Below are 20,167 nucleotides of genomic sequence, written 5' to 3'. Positions count from 1 at the left end.
TCTGATGCATCCATCAGAGTGTGAAAGAAAGTATTTAAGCACAGAACAATGTGCTTGGTTGAATGAGGCATGTTGTATAAAATGCTTTGTGTGCACAGAGTATCACAGAGAGCTATATAAGAACCAGTCCATTTACCACTGGCTAATTCATATAGTCTTCTTTTCCAGCGGCTGGAGGACAACATCACCATGTTTGTGAAGAACGAGCTGAAGAAGATCCAGAAGCTTCTGAGTCCAGATCACCCAGAAACTTTAAAGAGCCAGATGGAGGATGAGGAGATGTTTGGAGGTGAGGATGAAGATGAGAGCTGCAGAGAAGCATTTCTGAAGATCACACTCCACTTCTTGAGGAGACTTAAGCAGCATGAGATGGCTGACCATCTGCAGAGCAGTAAGAGAATTTCTCTAAAGACTGAATATTGATCTTTCCTAATAGCTCAAGAAATGGACCAATAGACATTCATCCTTTCAGGGTACTGAAAGGCTGTGATATTTATTGTGTAATATTTGTTTCTGAATTTCTTACCTTCAGAAATATTTGCTCCACTCTGTAAACGTGAACTTAAAGCCCAACTGAAGAAGAAGTTCCAGTGTGTGTTTGAGGGCATCGCTAAAGCAGGAAGCCCAACCCTCCTGAATCAGATCTACACAGAGCTCCACATCACAGAGGGAGGGACTGCAGAGGTCAATGATGAACATGAGGTCAGACAGATTGAAACAGCATCCAGGAAACCAGACAGAGCAGAAACAACCATCAGACAAGAAGACATCTTTAAAGTCTCACCTGGAAGAGACGAACCAATCAGAACAGTGCTGACAAAGGGAGTGGCTGGCATTGGGAAAACAGTCTTAACACAGAAATACAGCCTGGACTGGGCTGAAGGCAAAGCCAACCAGGACATCCAGTTCATATTTCCATTCACTTTCAGAGAGCTGAATGTGCTGAAAGAGGAAAAGTTCAGCTTGGTGGAACTTGTTCATCACTTCTTTGATCAAACTAACCAATCAGGAATCTGCAGGCTTGAAGACTTCCAGGTTGTGTTCATACTTGATGGTCTGGATGAGTGTCGACTTAATTTGGACTTCAAGAAAACTAAAATCCTGACTGAAACAAGAAAGTCCACCTCATTGGATGAGCTGCTGACAAACCTCATCAGAGGGAACCTGCTCCCTTCTGCTCGCCTTTGGATAACAACACGACCTGCAGCAGCCAATCAGATCCCTCCTCAGTGTGTCGACATGGTGACAGAGGTCAGAGGGTTCACTGATCCACAGAAGGAGGAGTACTTCAGGAAGAGATTCAGAGATGAGGAGCAGGCCAGCAGGATCATCTCCCACATCAAGAAAGCTCGAAGCCTCCACATCATGTGCCACATCCCAGTCTTCTGCTGGATCACTGCTACAGTTCTGGAGGATGTGCTGGAAACCAGAGAGGGAGGACAGCTGCCCAACACCCTGACTGAGATGTACATCCACTTCCTGGTGGTTCAGGCCAAAGTCAAGAGGATCAAATATGATGGAGGAGCTGAGACAGATCCACACTGGAGTCCAGAGAGCAGGAAGATGATTGAGTCACTGGGAAAACTGGCTTTTGATCAGCTGCAGAAAGGAAACCTGATCTTCTATGAACCAGACCTGACAGAGTGTGGCATCGATATCACAGCAGCCTCAGTGTACTCAGGAGTTTTCACACAGATCTTTAAAGAGGAGAAACAACTGTACCAGAACAAGGTGTTCTGCTTTGTTCATCTCAGTGTTCAGGAGTTTCTGGCTGCTCTTCATGTCCACCTGACCTTCATCAACTCTGGACTCAATCTGCTGGAAGAACAACAAACAACGTCCATGTGGCCTAAATTATCTGATAAACCAAAACTCCAATCTCTCCACCAGTGTGCTGTGGACAAGGCCTTACAGAGCCCCAATGGACACCTGGACTTGTTCCTTCGTTTTCTCTTGGGTCTGAAGACTAATCAAACTCGTTTGCAAGGCCTGATGACACAGACAGGAAGTAGCGCACAGACCAATCAAGAAGCAGTCAAGTACATCAAGAAGAAGCTCAGTGAGAATCTGTCTGCAGAGAAAAGCATCAATCTGTTCCACTGTCTGAATGAACTGAACGATCGTTCTCTACTGGAGGAGATCCAACAGTCCCTGAGATCAGGACGTCTCTCCACAGATAAACTGTCTCCTGCTCAGTGGTCAGCTCTGGTCTTCATCTTACTGTCATCAGAAAAAGATCTGGATGTGTTTGACCTGAAGAAATACTTTGCTTCAGAGGAGGCTCTTCTGAGGCTGCTGCCAGTGGTCAAAGTCTCTAAAAAAGCTCTGTAAGTTATAAAGTTTTTATTATTTATTTTGGTTGGTATGTTATGGAAAAACACACTGCCATCAACTTCTGTTTTGTTTTTGTCAAAATCCCTGTAATATAATCACTGTACCTTTATATACACGGGACTTGTATTAATGCTGCTGCCCTCTTGTGGCTAAAGTGTAATTATGTTATTGTTATTAGGGAGGATTTGAGAGAAACATGCCAAGTGAGTCAGCACCTTCGCTTTAGCTTAAAAATCCAAATTCTTATGTCATCAGTTATAGTTGCATGTATTCATTATCATAATTTAACCTTTATTATTGATGTCTTCAATTTATTTTGAGTAAACTAGCAATAATTTTATGGTTGTATTAAATAAATACATCACTAATGAATTATTTATTTCAGTAATTAATTAAAAATGTACATAATGAATTAAAAATATTGATAATGAATTATTTAATGATGTATTTATTTCATTCACGTTGCTACTCCTGGCCCTGCATCGCTGTTCATAAATACATTTTATTTGTCAACTTCACCCATCAAAGTCAGGGGGCGGGGTTAATGCTGATCAAGTCAAAACCATTGCTTTGGTCTGGTGGGCGTTCTTTTAGTGGGCTTTTCTCAGTACTAAGTAGGCCCACACACCAGGGTTTGGACATGTGTGGACCCAAACTGTACTTAAACTTGACCCTTTTTTCTGTGTCACCAAATACACTTTAATATCTTCTAGACAAGAATGTAGTGGCATCATCTTTGACCTCTTTTGGCTCCAAACAGAAGTGACAGACTTGAGCAGGGTTCATTTAAAGGCTGACAGAAGTGGAGTGGTGACGGGGAGATGTTTGACAGGACAGTGTTTCAGCCTCCACAGGTTCATGTTGTGCTCCATCAGTCAGTGAAGATGAAGTCAGTGCTGATGAGGCTGTAGAGTGTGTGAGGGATGTGAATGAGGATGATGAAGATCTGATGATAGCAGATAAAAACAGGCTGCAGAGACTTTGAGCCATACAGGGCACACAGTGTGTGTGCAGAACAGCTGAAATCATTCTGGAGGCCTCACTGGAATATGGAAGCATCACAGTACAGCTTCACTAAAGTCTCTGATATGAGATGAGAAATGAAGCAGCCAGAGCTTTTTCATGAGTGGAAATCCACGGTGACTGTGAGCTGCTGCTACAGCCTCCAGATTAGCCAGCAGCTCATCCTGCTCAACATTTTCTCACCAACTTTAATGGAAGTGTGATGTTTTCAGCTGGAGTGATGGTCAGGGTGGCCTCCCTCTCCTCTTCTTCTCCTCTTCCTCTTTCATTTGTAAAGCCACTTCTGCTGCTTTCATTCATTTGGAAGTCCTGTAGCTGAGTTTGGGAGAGACTAACAGCCTCGGCAGCAGAGGGGAGAAAGGCTGTAATACCACCACTTTACTCTGTTCTACCTGTCACATCATTTTATCAGGAAACAAATATGTTTTTACTATGTTTGTCTTGAAGCTGTAAGAAGATCACATGGTGCTTTTTATTATTGTGTTGGTTTGTTTCCTGTCTCTTGGATGGAGCCCAGCTGTGCGTGGCCCCTGGGCCTGTGGTCAGAGTGTGTGCTGGATAATCCGCCCAGGATGAGGCCAAACTGACACGGGATGAAATGTCTGTCACATAATTGAGCTTAGTGTAGTTTCATTTCTGCACAATTTAAAAACAACCAAAACTTTTTTCTGTCTTTTCCATGTTATACTGTAGACTTTCTTTGATACTGTGTCCAAAAGGAGCAGCTTTTACTTTGAAGGGGAGGCGTCTCTGTTTCCTTTTCAGGTTGGATGATGGAAGCAAATGAGTGTGTGATGTTCTTTCAGTGTTGCACTTTGTAGACGCTCCCTGAGCACTGGTCTCACAGCCAGCTGCACATAGAGACCAGTGTTGTTAGTCCAGGTCAGAAGATGACTTGTTGGAATGAAAATGAGCTTGTAGTTTGTCTGCTTTAATAATGTGACTGGAAAAAGGTGTTGGACTTCAAATATGTCCATTTCTTTCACACTTCACCTTTAAAAGTGAAGCCATGTGGTTCCTGGAAGGAAAAACACGACTTTTTCAAGTCTTTGTCCTGTTTTTATGAGAAATGTACGACTTTAATGTGAAACAGTCAGAGTTTTTTCTCTTGTTGTGTTTGTTTGAAGCTGCTTCCTGTTGGCTTCAGCTGTTTGGAGTTTCCATTTTCTAAACTTCTACATTCTGAACCTTCTTCAGCTCTGAACAGATGATGAAACACTGAATGATTTCAAGCACTTTGTCTAATAAACTTACATCTTTCATTCTTTATACAGACTGAGTTTCTGTGGTTTGTCAGAGATCAGCTGTGATTATCTGGCAGCAGCACTGAAGTCCAACCCCTCCCATCTGAGAGAGCTGGACCTGAGCTACAACAACAAGCTGCAGGATTCAGGAGTGAAGCATCTGTGTGGTTTCCTGGAGAGTCCAGGATGTGGACTTGAAACTCTGAGGTCAGTCAGCATGTTTTAGTTGTGCTGAGATGAATATGATGTGAAAGTTGTGCTGACACTAAACTGCAGACATCAGGCTGATATTATACTGATCCACACTGAGGATCTTCATGGTAAAGTCTGTTTTCTTCTTCTCTGGTTTAGTCCATTGACTGCAGCAGAACAATGTTCACATTTCAAACAGTGAGACTCAACGTATGGCCCGCGGCCCACACGCGGCCTGCCCACCTTTCCTGATTCAGAGAGAGGGGACCTGATTAACTGTGTAGTGTTCTTCCTCACAGTTCTAAGTATCAGACACAACAATGAATAATCCACAGCTGACTCTCTTTAGCAGGTCAAAGGTCACGGCACACAGCAGACAGTGGGAAATATTCTAATTCTGATCATTTATCAGCACATATCCATATGTATAAAAACAAAGCTGACACTGTGAGACTTGATCAGAGGTGTGATCATCACAGCAGAGGCCTTTGTGTCAAAGTCACTGAGGATCAAACAGAAACACATGAAGCAGATTTTCCTCTTCTGGCTTTTTATAGCAGATAACCTTCAAAATCTTCTGCAGTCGATCAAAAACTGAAGCAAACCATGAATCAACATGTGAACATGAGCTGATGCTGCTGAAGTGAAGCAAAGTTACAGAGGTTTGATTACAGACACAGCTGAGAGTTTGTAATCTTTCAGCATTTTAAAAGGTTTCAATTTCTTCAGTATTGAACAGCAGAAATGAGGCTTTGTTTTCGGAGGCCGACAGCAGTGAACACAGCAGCAGACTGGTGCGTAATAAGCAGTGAATAATGCAGAAAACAGATTTTTGAAGCTGTTCTTGAAGTACACTGAGAGAGAGAGAGCTGTGCAGGAAGTAAACGTCAAAGTCAGAGAGAATTCATGACGATGTTCATCAAACGTAAAGCGTAGTTTGGATCTTCTTTTTCTGCTGGTTCACTCAGTTTTGGTTGGAGACAGGTGAAACCTGCAGCTTCAGGATCTGTGAGCTGTCCACTTTCAGCCCCGACGGCGTGTCCGTGTACGTGCCGTCGAGTGAACGATCCACGCTCTGTGTTTCCATCTTTGTGTGTTTAGCTGCTCTCATTTACTGTTTTACCTGTTTGCTTGTTGTTGAAATACTTTTGGGAGCTTGAACCTGAGATTCTGGCAAAATACATTTATATTAAAAATCCATTCAGGATTGAATGAATCAACATCGCTTTATTCAAATTAAAACCATTTAAATAGGAAAATCCATTTTTTTACAGCCGCCTCTAATGCTGGGTAATGTCAGCTGGTCCATGTGCAGCTGGCTGTGAGGCTCAGGGAGCGTCTACAAAGTGCAACACTGAAAGAACATCATCCATAAATATTGAGGAATAACTGGACTCTCATACAGCGAGACTCAAATGCCTTTAAACATCAGCTTATCCTGCTGATCCAAATCCAACACTGAGTTTGTAAAAACATGTTTGTCAATCATTTTGTTTGGTTTCTCAGGAAAATGATTCAATAACTTGCTGCTAATACACAACATTTCATCCTATTTCCTCATAACCCTCTTTTGTCTGACCATTTGATCCCATTTGAATTTGCAATAAAGGATCCACAGAGTTTGGTGACAATAATGACAGTAGATGTTTGTGTGAAAGTGCTGGAAGCAAATGAGTGTGTGATGTTCTTTCAGTGTTGCACTTTGTAGACGCTCCCTGAGCACTGGTCTCACAGCCAGCTGCACATAGAGACCAGTGTTGTTAGTCCAGGTCAGAAGATGACTTGTTGGCATGAAAATGAGCTTGTAGTTTGTCTGCTTTAATAATGTGACTGGAAAAAGGTGTTGGACTTCAAATATGTCCATTTCTTTCACACTTCACCTTTAAATGTGAAGCCATGTGGTTCCTGGAAGGAAAAACACGACTTTTTCAAGTCTTTGTCCTGTTTTTATGAGAAATGTACGACTTTAATGTGAAACATTCAGAGTTTTTTCTCTTGTTGTGTTTGTTTGAAGCTGCTTCCTGTTGGCTTCAGCTGTTTGGAGTTTCCATTTTCTAAACTTCTACATTCTGAACCTTCTTCAGCTCTGAACAGATGATGAAACACTGAATGATTTCAAGCACTTTGTCTAATAAACTTACATCTTTCATTCTTTATACAGATTGATCGACTGTGGTTTGTCAGAGATCAGCTGTGATTATCTGGCAGCAGCACTGAAGTCCAACCCCTCCCATCTGAGAGAGCTGAACCTGGGCTACAACAACAAGCTGCAGGATTCAGGAGTGAAGCATCTGTGTGGTTTCCTGGAGAGTCCAGGATGTGGACTTGAAACTCTGAGGTCAGTCAGCATGTTTTAGTTGTGCTGAGATGAATATGACGTGAAAGTTGTGCTGACACTAAACTGCAGACATCAGGCTGATATTATACTGATCCACACTGAGGATCTTCATGGTAAAGTCTGTTTTCTTCTTCTCTGGTTTAGTCCATTGACTGCAGCAGAACAATGTTCACATTTCAAACAGTGAGACTCAACGTATGGCCCGCGGCCCACACGCGGCCTGCCCACCTTTCCTGATTCAGAGAGAGGGGACCTGATTAACTGTGTAGTGTTCTTCCTCACAGTTCTAAGTATCAGACACAACAATGAATAATCCACAGCTGACTGTCTTTAGCAGGTCAAAGGTCACGGCACACAGCAGACAGTGGGAAATATTCTAATTCTGATCATTTATCAGCACATATCCATATGTATAAAAACAAAGCTGACACTGTGAGACTTGATCAGAGGTGTGATCATCACAGCAGAGGCCTTTGTGTCAAAGTCACTGAGGATCAAACAGAAACACATGAAGCAGATTTTCCTCTTCTGGCTTTTTATAGCAGATAACCTTCAAAATCTTCTGCAGTCGATCAAAAACTGAAGCAAACCATGAATCAACATGTGAACATGAGCTGATGCTGCTGAAGTGAAGCAAAGTTACAGAGGTTTCATTACAGACACAGCTGAGAGTTTGTAATCTGTCATCATTTTAAAAGGTTTCAATTTCTTCAGTATTGAACAGCAGAAATGAGGCTTTGTTTTCGGAGGCCGACAGCAGTGAACACAACAGCAGACTGGTGCGTAATAAGCAGTGAATAATGCAGAAAACAGATTTTTGAAGCTGTTCTTGAAGTACACTGAGATGACTTGTTGGAATGAAAATGAGCTTGTAGTTTGTCTGCTTTAATCATGTGACTGGAAAAAGGTGTTGGACTTCAAATATGTCCATTTCTTTCACACTTCACCTTTAAAAGTGAAGCCATGTGGTTCCTGGAAGGAAAAACACGACTTTTTCAAGTCTTTGTCCTGTTTTTATGAGAAATGTACGACTTTAATGTGAAACATTCAGAGTTTTTTCTCTTGTTGTGTTTGTTTGAAGCTGCTTCCTGTTGGCTTCAGCTGTTTGGAGTTTCCATTTTCTAAACTTCTACATTCTGAACCTTCTTCAGCTCTGAACAGATGATGAAACACTGAATGATTTCAAGCACTTTGTCTAATAAACTTACATCTTTCATTCTTTATACAGATTGTGGGACTGTGGTTTGTCAGAGATCAGCTGTGATTATCTGGCAGCAGCACTGAAGTCCAACCCCTCCCATCTGAGAGAGCTGGACCTGAGCAGCAACTACCTGAAGGATCCAGATGTGAAGCAGCTGTCTGATCTTAAGCAGATTCCAGACTACAGACTGGAGACTCTGTGGTCAGTAGAGTGATGGAGTGAGTGGGTGGTGCTGTCAGCAGTATTGTACTAAACACAGTCAGCATGAAACAAAGATCCAGTGTTTCCTGTAAAGCTGCAGCTTCTCAGTGAAGCTGTGAGAGGAGAATGGTGACAGGCTTCAGGATTGGACACAAACACTTCCTGTTTCTGACCTTTATGGTCACCATAGTAACGGCTGACACGCTCTGATCAAACGCTGTCAACAGCCAATCAGCTCTCTGAACAAAGCAGCACACAGACCAATGACTGCATTCATTTCCAAGTTTAAAGCAGTGAAGAACACAGTCTGTAGGTGAGGAAGAATTTAGTGAGAGCAGATGTTTGGATGGAATTCCTCCAGTTAACAGCTGGAACCGTCCATCTGGATTGTTGGGCTTGTTGTTGGGGTTCCTACAGAGCTCAGAGTGGACACACCAAGGTTCTTCTAATGAATGAAAGTCCAAACTCAAACTAGGAGGGAAAAACATTTTCATCAACTTCAATAAAAATCCAAAGATTAGAAAAAGTGAAGCAACAATGAGTCCTAGTACAGTCCCAGCACTGAAGTCCCTGCTGCTCTTTATACTGGATGTGCTGCATCACTGACTGACAGCTGATGAAGAGTCTCTGGAAACACTCGTTTATCTCCTCTGCTCTTCCTCCTTCTCTCTGCAGGTGGAGGTGATGATGGTAAACAGGACGGTGTGTGTGCTGAGAGAGGAGGAGCTGTGTCCTGATGATCCAGAGAGGTTGAAGCAGCAGCAGCTTGTGTGTAGAGACGCTCTGACTGGGCCATGTTACTGGGAGGTGGAGAGGAGAGCTTCATCCAGCAGTGACTGACAGAGGAATGAAGTGCAGATGACTGTCAGTGCTGCAGAGTGAACTGCTCTGAGAACAGCTCCACTGTCAGACACAATGTAGAGTCCAGCATCATCCCTGTGTGTCCCTCTGGATCTGACAGAGGATCTCAGTGTATCTGGACGGCTCTGCTGCTGCTCTGTCCTTCTACAGTCTCTGCACAGTCTCTGTCTGACTCTGGCTTCAGACCCTCCTGGATCAAACTCACCTGGAAAGACTTTCAAACATCACTCAATAGATTTGAATACAGAATATATTTGATATACACTGTAGATGTACTGTAGAGTTGCAGTTTGTCACTTGTAAATACAGTCTGTGAGCAGCTATGAGCTGAAAGATCTTTCTAGAAACACGAAATGTTTTCACTCTTCTGTTGCTTTTTCATATATTTCCACAACATTAATATTGATCCCACCTGTCTCACCTGTTTCATGCTTTTATACATAATAACAGGACACGTGTGATCTGAGCGCTGCTGTGGTTGCTGTGCTGCACGTCTTCATTTAGATAACAGAGACATCTAGTGGTTCAGAGGGAGAACTACAGGAGGTGGAGCTGTGTTTTAGCATGGAAAACTTTTTATCTTTTAGGCGCAGATACAAATATGACAAGTATCAGTGTAAGATACAAAAGGTCACATCAGTCAGCAGAGGGAACAGTGATCACACAGCAATGTAAGAATAGAAACATAACAGTGAATCTGGACATGTGTACAGATGGAAGCAAACAAACAGGATGTAACACTACATTAAAGCCACAAATGGGAAGAAAACAAAGCCAAAGGAAAATATATTTAATCTCAGGAATCCAAATCAGATGCTTTAGAGCAGGGGTCGGCAACCCTGGAGGAGCAGAGACCCGAGGCGGCCGCCGGTCCGAGTGTCAGGTGAACTGAACTTCAGGTGAGAAGTTATGACCTGCAGTCTATCTGGGTCAGATATAAACCAAGTTTAGGTGGAGTTTATTTTCGTTATGCTGACTTTTTACAGTCAGTTACAATAACTCGTACTGCGCACTAGCTAGCATGACGGAGTTTCTATACAGCTGGGTGGGTGCTGTGATGTTACTGATAGTGAACTTTATTTTATTCATAAGGTTAGTTAGTAGAGTTGCCAACCGTCCTGTAAAAAACGGAATCGTCTCGTATTCAGAGAAAATATTACGTGTTTCGCATTGAGCTGAAAGGGAACACAGTTTGTCCCGGACTTCAGCTAGAATGGAAAAAAGACACAAAGCTGGATTTATTCTGTGTCTTCTGCCTCTTCTCCTCTCCTTCTCTCCCGCTCTCTCTGCTGTTGCGACTTCAGAATCATCAGAATCAGAATACTTTATTAATCCCGAAGGAAATCAGGGTTACAGCAGGCAGCACACTAATGGCGCATGCACACTTACAAAGGAACCTTCTGACTAAACTTACACAAACATCACATTGGGAAGACATGTCAGAGAGGTAGGCTGATGGGAAAAAACAACGAAAATACATAACATGAGGTGAGAGGAGGAGAAAAAACTCCACTCAGACTGAGCTCCTAGTGGGAGAACAGTTTGAGAACAGAAAAAACACCTCAGCACAAAAAGCACATGACTGTCAACACACCATAGAAACACAAGACAAGCAACAGGGGCGGGTAAAGGGTGAGAGAGAGCCGGTGTAGACAGTGCATCCGGTCCTGCAGCATGTCTGCGCTGGTCCAGTCGACCGCCATCTTCCCCCGGAGGGGACAAGCATTGAAGGCCAACAAAACGTCACAAATGTCTCACATCTCAAAACTAACTAACTAACTCTCTCTCTCTCTCCCCCCCCCCCAAAAAAAACTTTCCCTGTTTTGTTTTTGCTCATAAGCAGAGAGTGCTTGCTAGCGCTAACGTGACGAAACTATTGAGGAAAAAACGCCGCCTATATCTTGTTTATCACGACTCTGGTTTTACGTGGCCTATCGACACAATTTATAAACTGGTATATGTCACCTTGTTGCTTTGTCTTTAAGTGGTCATGTGATTGACTTACCACGACTACTTTATTCTTCCTCAGTCAAACAGCAGCACTCGATTGTTTTGCCCCCTGAGCTCCAGGTGTTGTGCTAGACAGTGATCGTGATTACCGTCCGCGGGAGCGCGCAGCTGCTTAAAGCTGTAGCGTCCAGATTACTTACAGCTACTTTCTGCAGCTGATATAAGATGCGGTAAGCTGAACACAGCTTCAGCCGTCTGTTTGTTGAAAAATAGTTTCCTTGTTAGTAATTGTAACGGCGTTGTAACGATAGGAATAGTAATTAGTTAGATTACTCGTTACTGAACAAAGTAACGCCGTTAGTAACGCCGTTACTTGTAACGCCGTTATTCCCGTCACTGTCGAAGGCGTCTGGAAAGGGAGGGGGGATGAGTGTGTATCAGTGTGTGTGTGTGTGTCCAGAGTTCAGCTGAGACAGTGTCCTTCGCCCTGCCAGGCTAAGTAAACAGTCTTTCGTTACCAGGCCTCTGGAGAACTTCAGGACATGTTGATGAGCTAATTTAGCCATTTAAATCAGCTGTGTTGGTTCGAGGACACATCTAAAACCTGCAGGGACACTCGAGGACTCGAGATTGCCCACTCCTGACCTAGGTCCTCTTGCTAGCCATTTCTCGCCCCCTGTAAGAAACCTCGGAGTGTTTTTAGATAGCTCTTTTAACCTAGAGAAACAAATCTCCACCTTGGTAAAAAACAGCTTTTACCAGTTACGTCATATCCAAAGCAAAGCCGTTCCTTCCTTTCAAGGACCTTGGAAAGCTTATCCACACATTTATCATGTCCAGACTGGACTACTGTAATTCCCTCTACTTGGGCCTCCAACACTCTTCTCTTTACCGGCTTCAGTTAGCTCAGAACGCAGCTGCTCATCTCTTAACAGGTACAAGAATCTATGAACACTTCGCTCCAATTTTAGCCAACTTACACTGGCTCCCTGTTAAATATCGAATAGATTTTAAAATTCTTTTGTTCACTTTTAAAATTCTAAATAATTTAGCGCACCGCTATCTTTCCGAACTTTTGTACAATCCTAATAGAGCGGTGGTCCCCAACCCCTGGGCCGCGGACCAGTACCAGGCCATGAGCCAGTTGGTACCGGGCTGCGAGAGTTGAGGCTTGTACCGCACAGAAAAAATAAATAACTTACATTATTTGCGTTTTATTTATTATCTGACTTTGAACACTGTTTTATTTTGAAAAAGATTGAATTCTCTCAGTTACTTCCATCTATGACTGACTCTTGACGCATGTCAAGATACAGTAGCTAATATTAAACCCAGAAGCTAGTAAAATGAGTAAACAACAGTGTCTTTGGAGGGTTTCTTTGTAAAGGGAAAAAGGCCCAGTGAGGAGACAGAAGAAGAGTCTATGACAACCACTAAGAAAAAGAAAGCTACATTTAACAGACAATACCAAAAGACCTACTTGAAATATGGATTTATCGCGACAGGTGATTCCCACACACCATGCCCGCTCTACATAATATGCGGCGACCAGCTCACCAATGAGGCAATGAAGCCTTTAAAACTGCTTCGTCACTTGGAGACCAAGGACCCGACATTAAAAAACAAGTCTTTGAAATATTTTGAAAGAAAAAAGTGGGAACAGCAGGGACAGAAGCAATTACTGTGGGCCTCCACAACAACAAATCAAAAATGACGGCGTCCTTAAAAGTATGTTCAAGACATAAACTTTGCTGGCATTCTGTATAAAAGTCATGGCAGAATACCCCAAGATTGCCACAACAGCACTAAAAACCCTGTTGCCATTTCCGACATCATATCTATGTAAAGTGGGGTTTTCTGCAGTTACAGCGACGATAACAAAATTGAGGAGCAGACTGAACATAAACAACACACTTCAGGTGTCATTGTCCCCCATTACACCCAGGTGGGACCGTCATGTTGCAGAGAAACAATCACAGGGCTCTCACCGATTCAGCGTTATGGTGACATTAAACTGGTCCGTGGCGCAAAAAAGGTTGGGGACCACTGCAATAGAGCACTAAGATATTCAAATCAGATGCTCCTAGCACAACCTAGGTCTTGACTGAAATCGAGAGGTGACCGGGCCTTTGCAGCCATAGTACCTAGACTCTAGAACAGGGGTCGGCAACCCTTGGCATTTTTCGTTTTTATGGGCTGATGGTTTTGGGGGGTTTTTTGTAACGGTATAGACAATGAAAGGTGGTGGATTGGCCAGATGTGTAAAAATAGCTCAGTTGTTTGGTGGTGGTTATGGCAGAGCTTCCACAGAGGCCAGCAGGTGGATGAGAGAAAGGGGAGGCAGGAGGAGGAGAGACCCGAGGCGGCCGCCGGTCCGAGTGTCAGGTGAACTGAACTTCAGATAAGAAGTTATGGCCTGCAGTCTGTCTGGGTCAGATATAAACTAAGTTTAGTTGGAGTTTATTTTCGTTGTGCTGACATTTTACAGCCAGTTACAATAACTTGTAGGTAGCTAGCATGACGGAGTTTCTATACAGCTGGGTGGGTGCTATGATGTTACTGATAGTGAACTTTATTTTATTCATAAGGTTAGTTAGTAGAGTTGCCAACCGTCCCGTAAAAACGGAATCGTCCCGTATTCAGAGAAATTATTACGCGTTTCATATCGAGCTGAAAAGGAACACAGTTTGTCCCGTACTTCAGCTAGAATGGAAAAAGACACAAAGCCGGAGTAATTCTGCGTCTTTACGCTGTCAGCTGCCTCTTCTTCTTTCATTCAATCATGAAACTGATCAATGATCGGCTTTTCTCTCTTATTTGTTTATCGCCCACTTAGCGCCAGAAACAGGAAACCAGTGGATGTCGCGCTAAAAAACAGCAGCGCGCTTAAGCTTGATCAGTTGTTGTTAGAATTTATTTAATATTAATTTCTAGTATCAGCTGATGTTTGCTGGAGCCACAGCTGTAAAAGCTGCTGGTCATGATATCGGTTTGGATATGTGGTGAGAGGAAAACATGAAGATGAAACCAGGAGATGTTCTTACTGAATCATCAGAGCTGAACAAGTGATGGAGAAACAGGTTTACATTTTAGGTGACATGAATGAGTTGAAGGGAATTTATGAACTTTTTGTAAGAGACAAATAACACCAGGATCCTTTTCTAAGTAGCTGACAGCTGGAACTGTGCAGGGGCGGGTCTAGCAAAGTTTTGCCAGGGGGCCAGGTAGGGCATTAACAGGGAAAGGGGGGCACAAAGAAATACCTTTCTTTCTTATTCTCATTTAAAATGTCTAGCTTTTATTAAATAATTATCTGAATCTTACAACCAAAGTTTTTATCTGATATAAACTGTATAGAAATCATACATATACCAACAACACGGGCACAGCACGCAGTGAATTTTTCTGAGAAGGTGCATTAAAAAATAAATGGCCGAGCCGGCAGTGCACATCGCAAATTAGCTTGCATAGACACATTAGTTGTGCCACTTGTTAATGATGGTGTCTTAGCTGTTTCTGTTGTACAGTTCATTTGCTGTTATGGAGTTCTTGTTATGGATTTGTTTCAAAATAGCTGATAACTATTCGCTGATAGCTGCCAACATCTGTGAACAAATAATATTCTATGAAGTTGTTCTATATACTGTGTAACTGTTAATATAGAGCGTTATTAAATGTATTGCTAATGCAATTATATGGCACATTGACTTCTGAGGAAATTTTAGATGGCACTCGTCATCAGAAAGGTTGCCTACCCCTGCTCTAGAATAACCTCCCTGTTCATATTCATACCGCCGAGTCTATCCAGTCTTCTTTTTACTTTGGCTTTTGATTCTAACCAGTTGGCTGTTAACTGGCTTGTTGTGTTGTCACCTATTGTTTCCTGCCCTGTTTTCTTATAGTTTTGTTTTAATTGTGTCATGCTTTTACTGACTGTGAAGCACTATGGTCAACTTTGTTGTTTTTAACATGTGTTATATCAACACGTTCTCACTTCCAAAGCGTAACATTTTACGCTAGGTGACAAATTGTCAACATATTACGTTTTCGGGCACCCAACACGTTCCTAAATGACAAGATCAGAAAAATGAGGAAATATGAGAACCGTTTGGACTCGATCTTCACATGTTTGCTCTTTATCTTAAAATCGCTTGGGAAAATACTGTGGCGAGCTCAGACAAGGAGGAGACAGAGGTTTCGTTTGGTCTTGCTTCCCACGAGCTAGCCAGGGAGCACAGCCGTTTATTAGCATTCAACCCCAGAGCACACACCAGCTAACACCAACGCTCGGCGCGGCAACAACAACAACACAAAAATGCCGCTCTCTCACCCGGAAACACACAGTCGCAGAGAGAGCGTCACCTGTAACCATGGCAACAGAACATAACTGTCAGAACAAACCCCGAACAGCCCTGGCCCGCTACAATACTATTTAACATCATTAAAGTGCTGGTTAACCTTAGGAATAAGGTTAGGTTTAGGTCTATTACCACGGGAGCGTCATTCCACTGGATTTCATCCATAACCCGGCGCGTAACATAAGAACGCGGAAGGACACCTTTCGCGTTCCTCAGGAATGCCGCGGGACGTGACAAGACGTCGGGATGTTAAGCCTCGGGAGTGAGAACGGTCTGGCTATATAAATAAATTTTGATTTGATATCATGCGTATGTATTTAAGTCTTCAGTCTTCCTCCAAATCCGATGTGTGGCAGAGTGTGTGTTTGATGTTCTTTTAGTTATGTCATGAGTTCCTTTGTTGCCAGAGTCTTAGTTCTAGTTCATCTTTTGTTTGCTTATTTTAGGTTTTTTTTTTTTGGAGTTTTCACAGCAAATAAAGCTGCCTCTAAATTTCTTTTTTGGTGTTGGAGTCCTGTTTGGGCCCCCTTGTCTGCCACACAGCTCCCCATTGCAGCAGGTGGCTTCCTGCTCCAACAACTTCCTTAATATAAAAGGACAAAACTTTTGTTTCTACAGAAATTTTTAACCTAGAGTGAATAAATTAGACTCACCTTTATAGTACAGCTGAGTCTGGTGTGGACTAAACCTTCATCACAGTGACTCCGCTGTTTTTTGTGGTTCAGTCATCGAGGTGATTTATTCAGCTAATTTAATTATGTCACTAATTACTTTTAAGAAGAAATATTAAAATAACATTAACTTTATATTCCAGGCTTGCAAGGACCCCTCCCACTGCTTGCTCTCGTGTATGTCACTCCCAGTTTTACCCTCTATGATGTCCTGGAACATTTTTATCCAAAGAGGCAAAATATCCGTTTCTATGTTTATATAGGAGTGGAATGGAGGGCCCACTCCTGAAGACCTTCTATGACTCTGTGGTGGCCTCAGCCATCTTTTATGGTGTGGTCTGCTGGGGCGGCAGCATCTCTGCTGGGGACAGGAAGAGACTGAACAGGCTGATCTGCAGGGCCAGCTCTGTTCTAGGATGCCCTCTGGACCCAGTGGAGGTGGTGAGTGACAGGAGAATGGTGGCTAAGCTGTCATCCCTGTTGGACAACATCTCCCACCCCATGCATGAGACTGTGACAGCACTGAGCAGCTCCTTCAGTGGGAGACTGCGGCACCCACGGTGTGGGACGGAGAGATTTCACAGGTCTTTCCTCCCCACTGCTGTCAGACTCCACAACAAAGACTTTAACTGATCAAACACACACATCCACAAATGTGCAATAACACTAATGTGCAATAATCTTTTCTGGCATTGTTCTATTTTTACTCAGTTGTATATAGCATTTGTATTCTGTTTTTATCTTATTGTATATTTTATTCTATTTTATTCTACTGTATATAGTATTTTATTTTATTCTATTCTGTACAGTTGTGTACTGTATTTATTCTTATTTTATTCTAATTTTTCCTTCATAACTTTTGCACTGTCCACTTCCTGCTGTGACAAAACAAATTTCTCACGTGTGGGACTAATAAAGGTTATCTTATCTTATCTTATCTTATAAAACAACATCAGAAACATGTGACTTTCAAAAAAAGGCAAGCAGAAACAATTGCCATCCCCAAAACAAACACAAACACCTTCCTCCACTATTTAGCAATTTAACTAGGTAAATTAGATTGGATTAAAACATACAACTTATTTTGTGTGTCTGCACTATAGATGGAAATTTTAACAACAACAATAATGATAATAATAATAATACTAATAATGATGACAATAATAATAATAATAATAATAATAAACTTTACTTATAAAGCACACCTAAAAACCAAGGGTATACCAAGGTGCTTAACAAGTAGACATAGAGAATAAAAGAAAGGTAAATAGAAATAGGACCAAAGCAAGTACTAGGTATGCAAGCAGATGGCTGTCACTGATACATAGAAGCAGCAGATACATATCAAACAAAGAATTAAAATAAGCATAAAAGTACATAATGTAAAATCACAAGTGAAATGTTAACTAGAAGGAAAGGCAAGATTGAATAAGTGGGTCTTCAGTCGTGATTTAAACAATGCAATAGAATGAGAGGCGGAGATACCGAGAGGAAGGTTATTCCACAGTACGGGGGCAGCCAGAGCAGATGCATGGTCACCCCTCTAGCTTGCGCCGGAAGTAGTTCATAGCAGATCTAAGTGTTCTAGCAGGAGAATGTGGCCTAAGACGTTCACTAAGATAACTCTGAGCTAATTTATTAATAGTTTTGAAGGTAAGCAGTAATATTTTAAATTGAGTACTACACATGAAAGAAGAACAGCTTTCAGTGACAATAACCACCTGCAGCCACAAGATGGCAGTAATATAAATAGATTAAATATTAAATGAAGGTGAGGAGCTTTATGATAGCGCTGTCTGAAATTAAAGGAGAGACATTGCTTTATTTTGGCACATTTTAATTTATCAGTATTGTTTTAAATTTGACAGTGCAAGCTTGTCCTGATAGAACACCACTGTCAGAAACAAAGAAAAACTTGTGTAAAATAAGGCAGAACACTCTGTTATGCTGCTTTCACACATTTGAGATTACATCTTTGTAAGACAAAAATCTTAAAATCTTAATAAACCTTAAAAACACATGAACAACACTTAAATCAATGAAATTTAACAATGAACCAGCAGAACAGGAGCATACTGAACCTTAACCTTGGTGAAATGTAAGATTAAAGTTTTCTTGTAAATAAAAGAATATGGTAATAAACTGAACAAACAACCCCAAGATGTCTTTACTGTTGTGGATCTAAAATATTGACTTTAATATGGATCATCTCAGGTGTTCACCAATGACTCACGGTTTTCCCACATTTTATAAGTATGAACATTTTAACCAGTATGAATTCTCATGTGCTTCTTTAAGTGTATCCTCTGGGCAAATCTTTTCCCACACGTGCTACAGGAATACTGTTTCTCACCTGTGTGAGTTCTCGTGTGTGTTTTGAACCCTGATAGGGCAGCAAATCTTTTCCCACACATGCTACAGGAATACGGTTTCTCACCTGTGTGAATTCTCTTGTGTATTCTGAACGCTGATGGGTCAGCAAATCTTTTCCCACATGTGCTACAGGAATACGGTTTCTCACCTGTGTGAATTCTCTTGTGTATTCTGAACGCTGATGGGTCAGCAAATCTTTTCCCACATGTGCTACAAGAATACGGCTTCTCACCTGTGTGAAGTCTTAGATGTGTAGTCATGTATTTATTCTGCAAAGTTTTTCCACACACGTCACATTGTACAGACTTGTTCTTTGTGTCCTTTCTACTTTGACCCGCTGACACAGGAGTGTTGTCTACTCTCTGACAGCGACTTCTCTTTCTGTGTCTCTTCTTCAGCTCTGCATTTCTAGTAGATCCTGAGTGCACATGCCAATTTCCTTCATGATCTCGGCTCTCTGCTTCAGGAGAGCTGTGAGGAAGGAGCTGCTCACTGCTTGGTTCTGGTTCACTGTGGGAACTTTCCTCGTAAGCGGGTGTCACCATGAACACATGAGCCTCCTGCTTCAGTCCAAGCTGCTCTCCCTCCTGACTGCTGCACCCTTCCTCCTGTTCCTCTTTAATCTGTGGAGGCTCTGGGTCCTTCTGGTCCAGACTGGAGTTCCTCTCCTGGTTACAGACCTGCTGGTCGGTAAAAATCTCCTCTTCCTCAAAAGCATGCTGCTGTTGGACATCTGAAGGCACAAAGGGGAAAAATGATAGCAAAACAAACATTTGAGAAAATATTTACTGTTTTTAGTTCTGACACTCTTATTAGCAAAGTTCAAAGTTCAACTTCATAGATAGATGTTAAATAGATGATCAATAGATATTGTTGTTTTTTGGTAAATGAATGTTGATGTCTGGATTGGCAACAGTTATAAGAAGGCATGCTGGGGCACAGCTCTTTCACACAGTGGTAAACGTTTTGACTGTGCTTGAAATGCCATGAAAACTCTCTTCTTGTCTGATAAATTTAGGTTTAGAAATTCTGAATTCCATATTTTCCAAAACAGAATACAATATTTATTCATACTTACCCAGACCTGTAAACTGTTCAAATCTAACCAAGAAAGATAGGCTTCAGATATCCTATGGCATTCTTTGTAGGAACCGCTCTCTGTACCAGAACTCTGTTAAGGCAGCTAAAGCAGCTTTTCTATCAGATATTATTGAGACTAACAGCCACAACCCCTGAATGTTATTCAAAATTTGTAATTTAGTGATAAATCCGTGTCCTGGATCGGCCTGAGCAATTTATTAATCATTTTATTGGAAAAGTTTTTATTACTGAAGGCTTCACACCCTCACTCTCTTGTGTTGAATCCTGTTCCGGTTTTAGGATTCATGTCGACCTTTTCTCACTTTGAGGTGTTATCACTC

The 20,167-nt window shown here is 42.0% G+C and overlaps 2 protein-coding genes across 2 annotated transcripts in view; one reads left to right on the top strand and one right to left on the bottom strand.

Annotated features, from left to right (window-relative positions):
* The window catches only part of LOC134623541 (galactose-3-O-sulfotransferase 2-like), a 91,932-nt gene that overhangs the window by 13,663 nt on the left and 58,102 nt on the right, over window positions 1–20,167 (bottom strand). The window lies entirely within an intron of this gene.
* Window positions 280–2,331, top strand: LOC134646922 (protein NLRC3-like). The gene is made up of 2 exons (XM_063500971.2): window positions 280–391; window positions 533–2,331. The coding sequence occupies exons 1-2, from the start codon at window positions 280–282 to the stop codon at window positions 2,329–2,331; spliced, it is 1,911 nt and encodes a 636-aa protein (XP_063357041.2).

Source organism: Pelmatolapia mariae, linkage group LG3_W, assembly GCF_036321145.2.
Source record: "Pelmatolapia mariae isolate MD_Pm_ZW linkage group LG3_W, Pm_UMD_F_2, whole genome shotgun sequence".
NCBI lineage: Eukaryota > Metazoa > Chordata > Actinopteri > Cichliformes > Cichlidae > Pelmatolapia > Pelmatolapia mariae.
Note: the sequence above shows the minus strand (reverse complement) of the source record. Positions and strands in the feature narration are given on the sequence as shown.

Excerpts from the sequence above, each read along its gene's own strand:
- LOC134646922 (XM_063500971.2), top strand. The coding sequence starts at position 280 with ATGTTTGGAGGTGAGGATGAAGATGAGAGCTGCAGAGAAGCATTTCTG. Across the intron at positions 392-532 it reads GGCTGACCATCTGCAGAGCA|AAATATTTGCTCCACTCTGT; the intron begins GTAAGAGAATTT and ends TCTTACCTTCAG.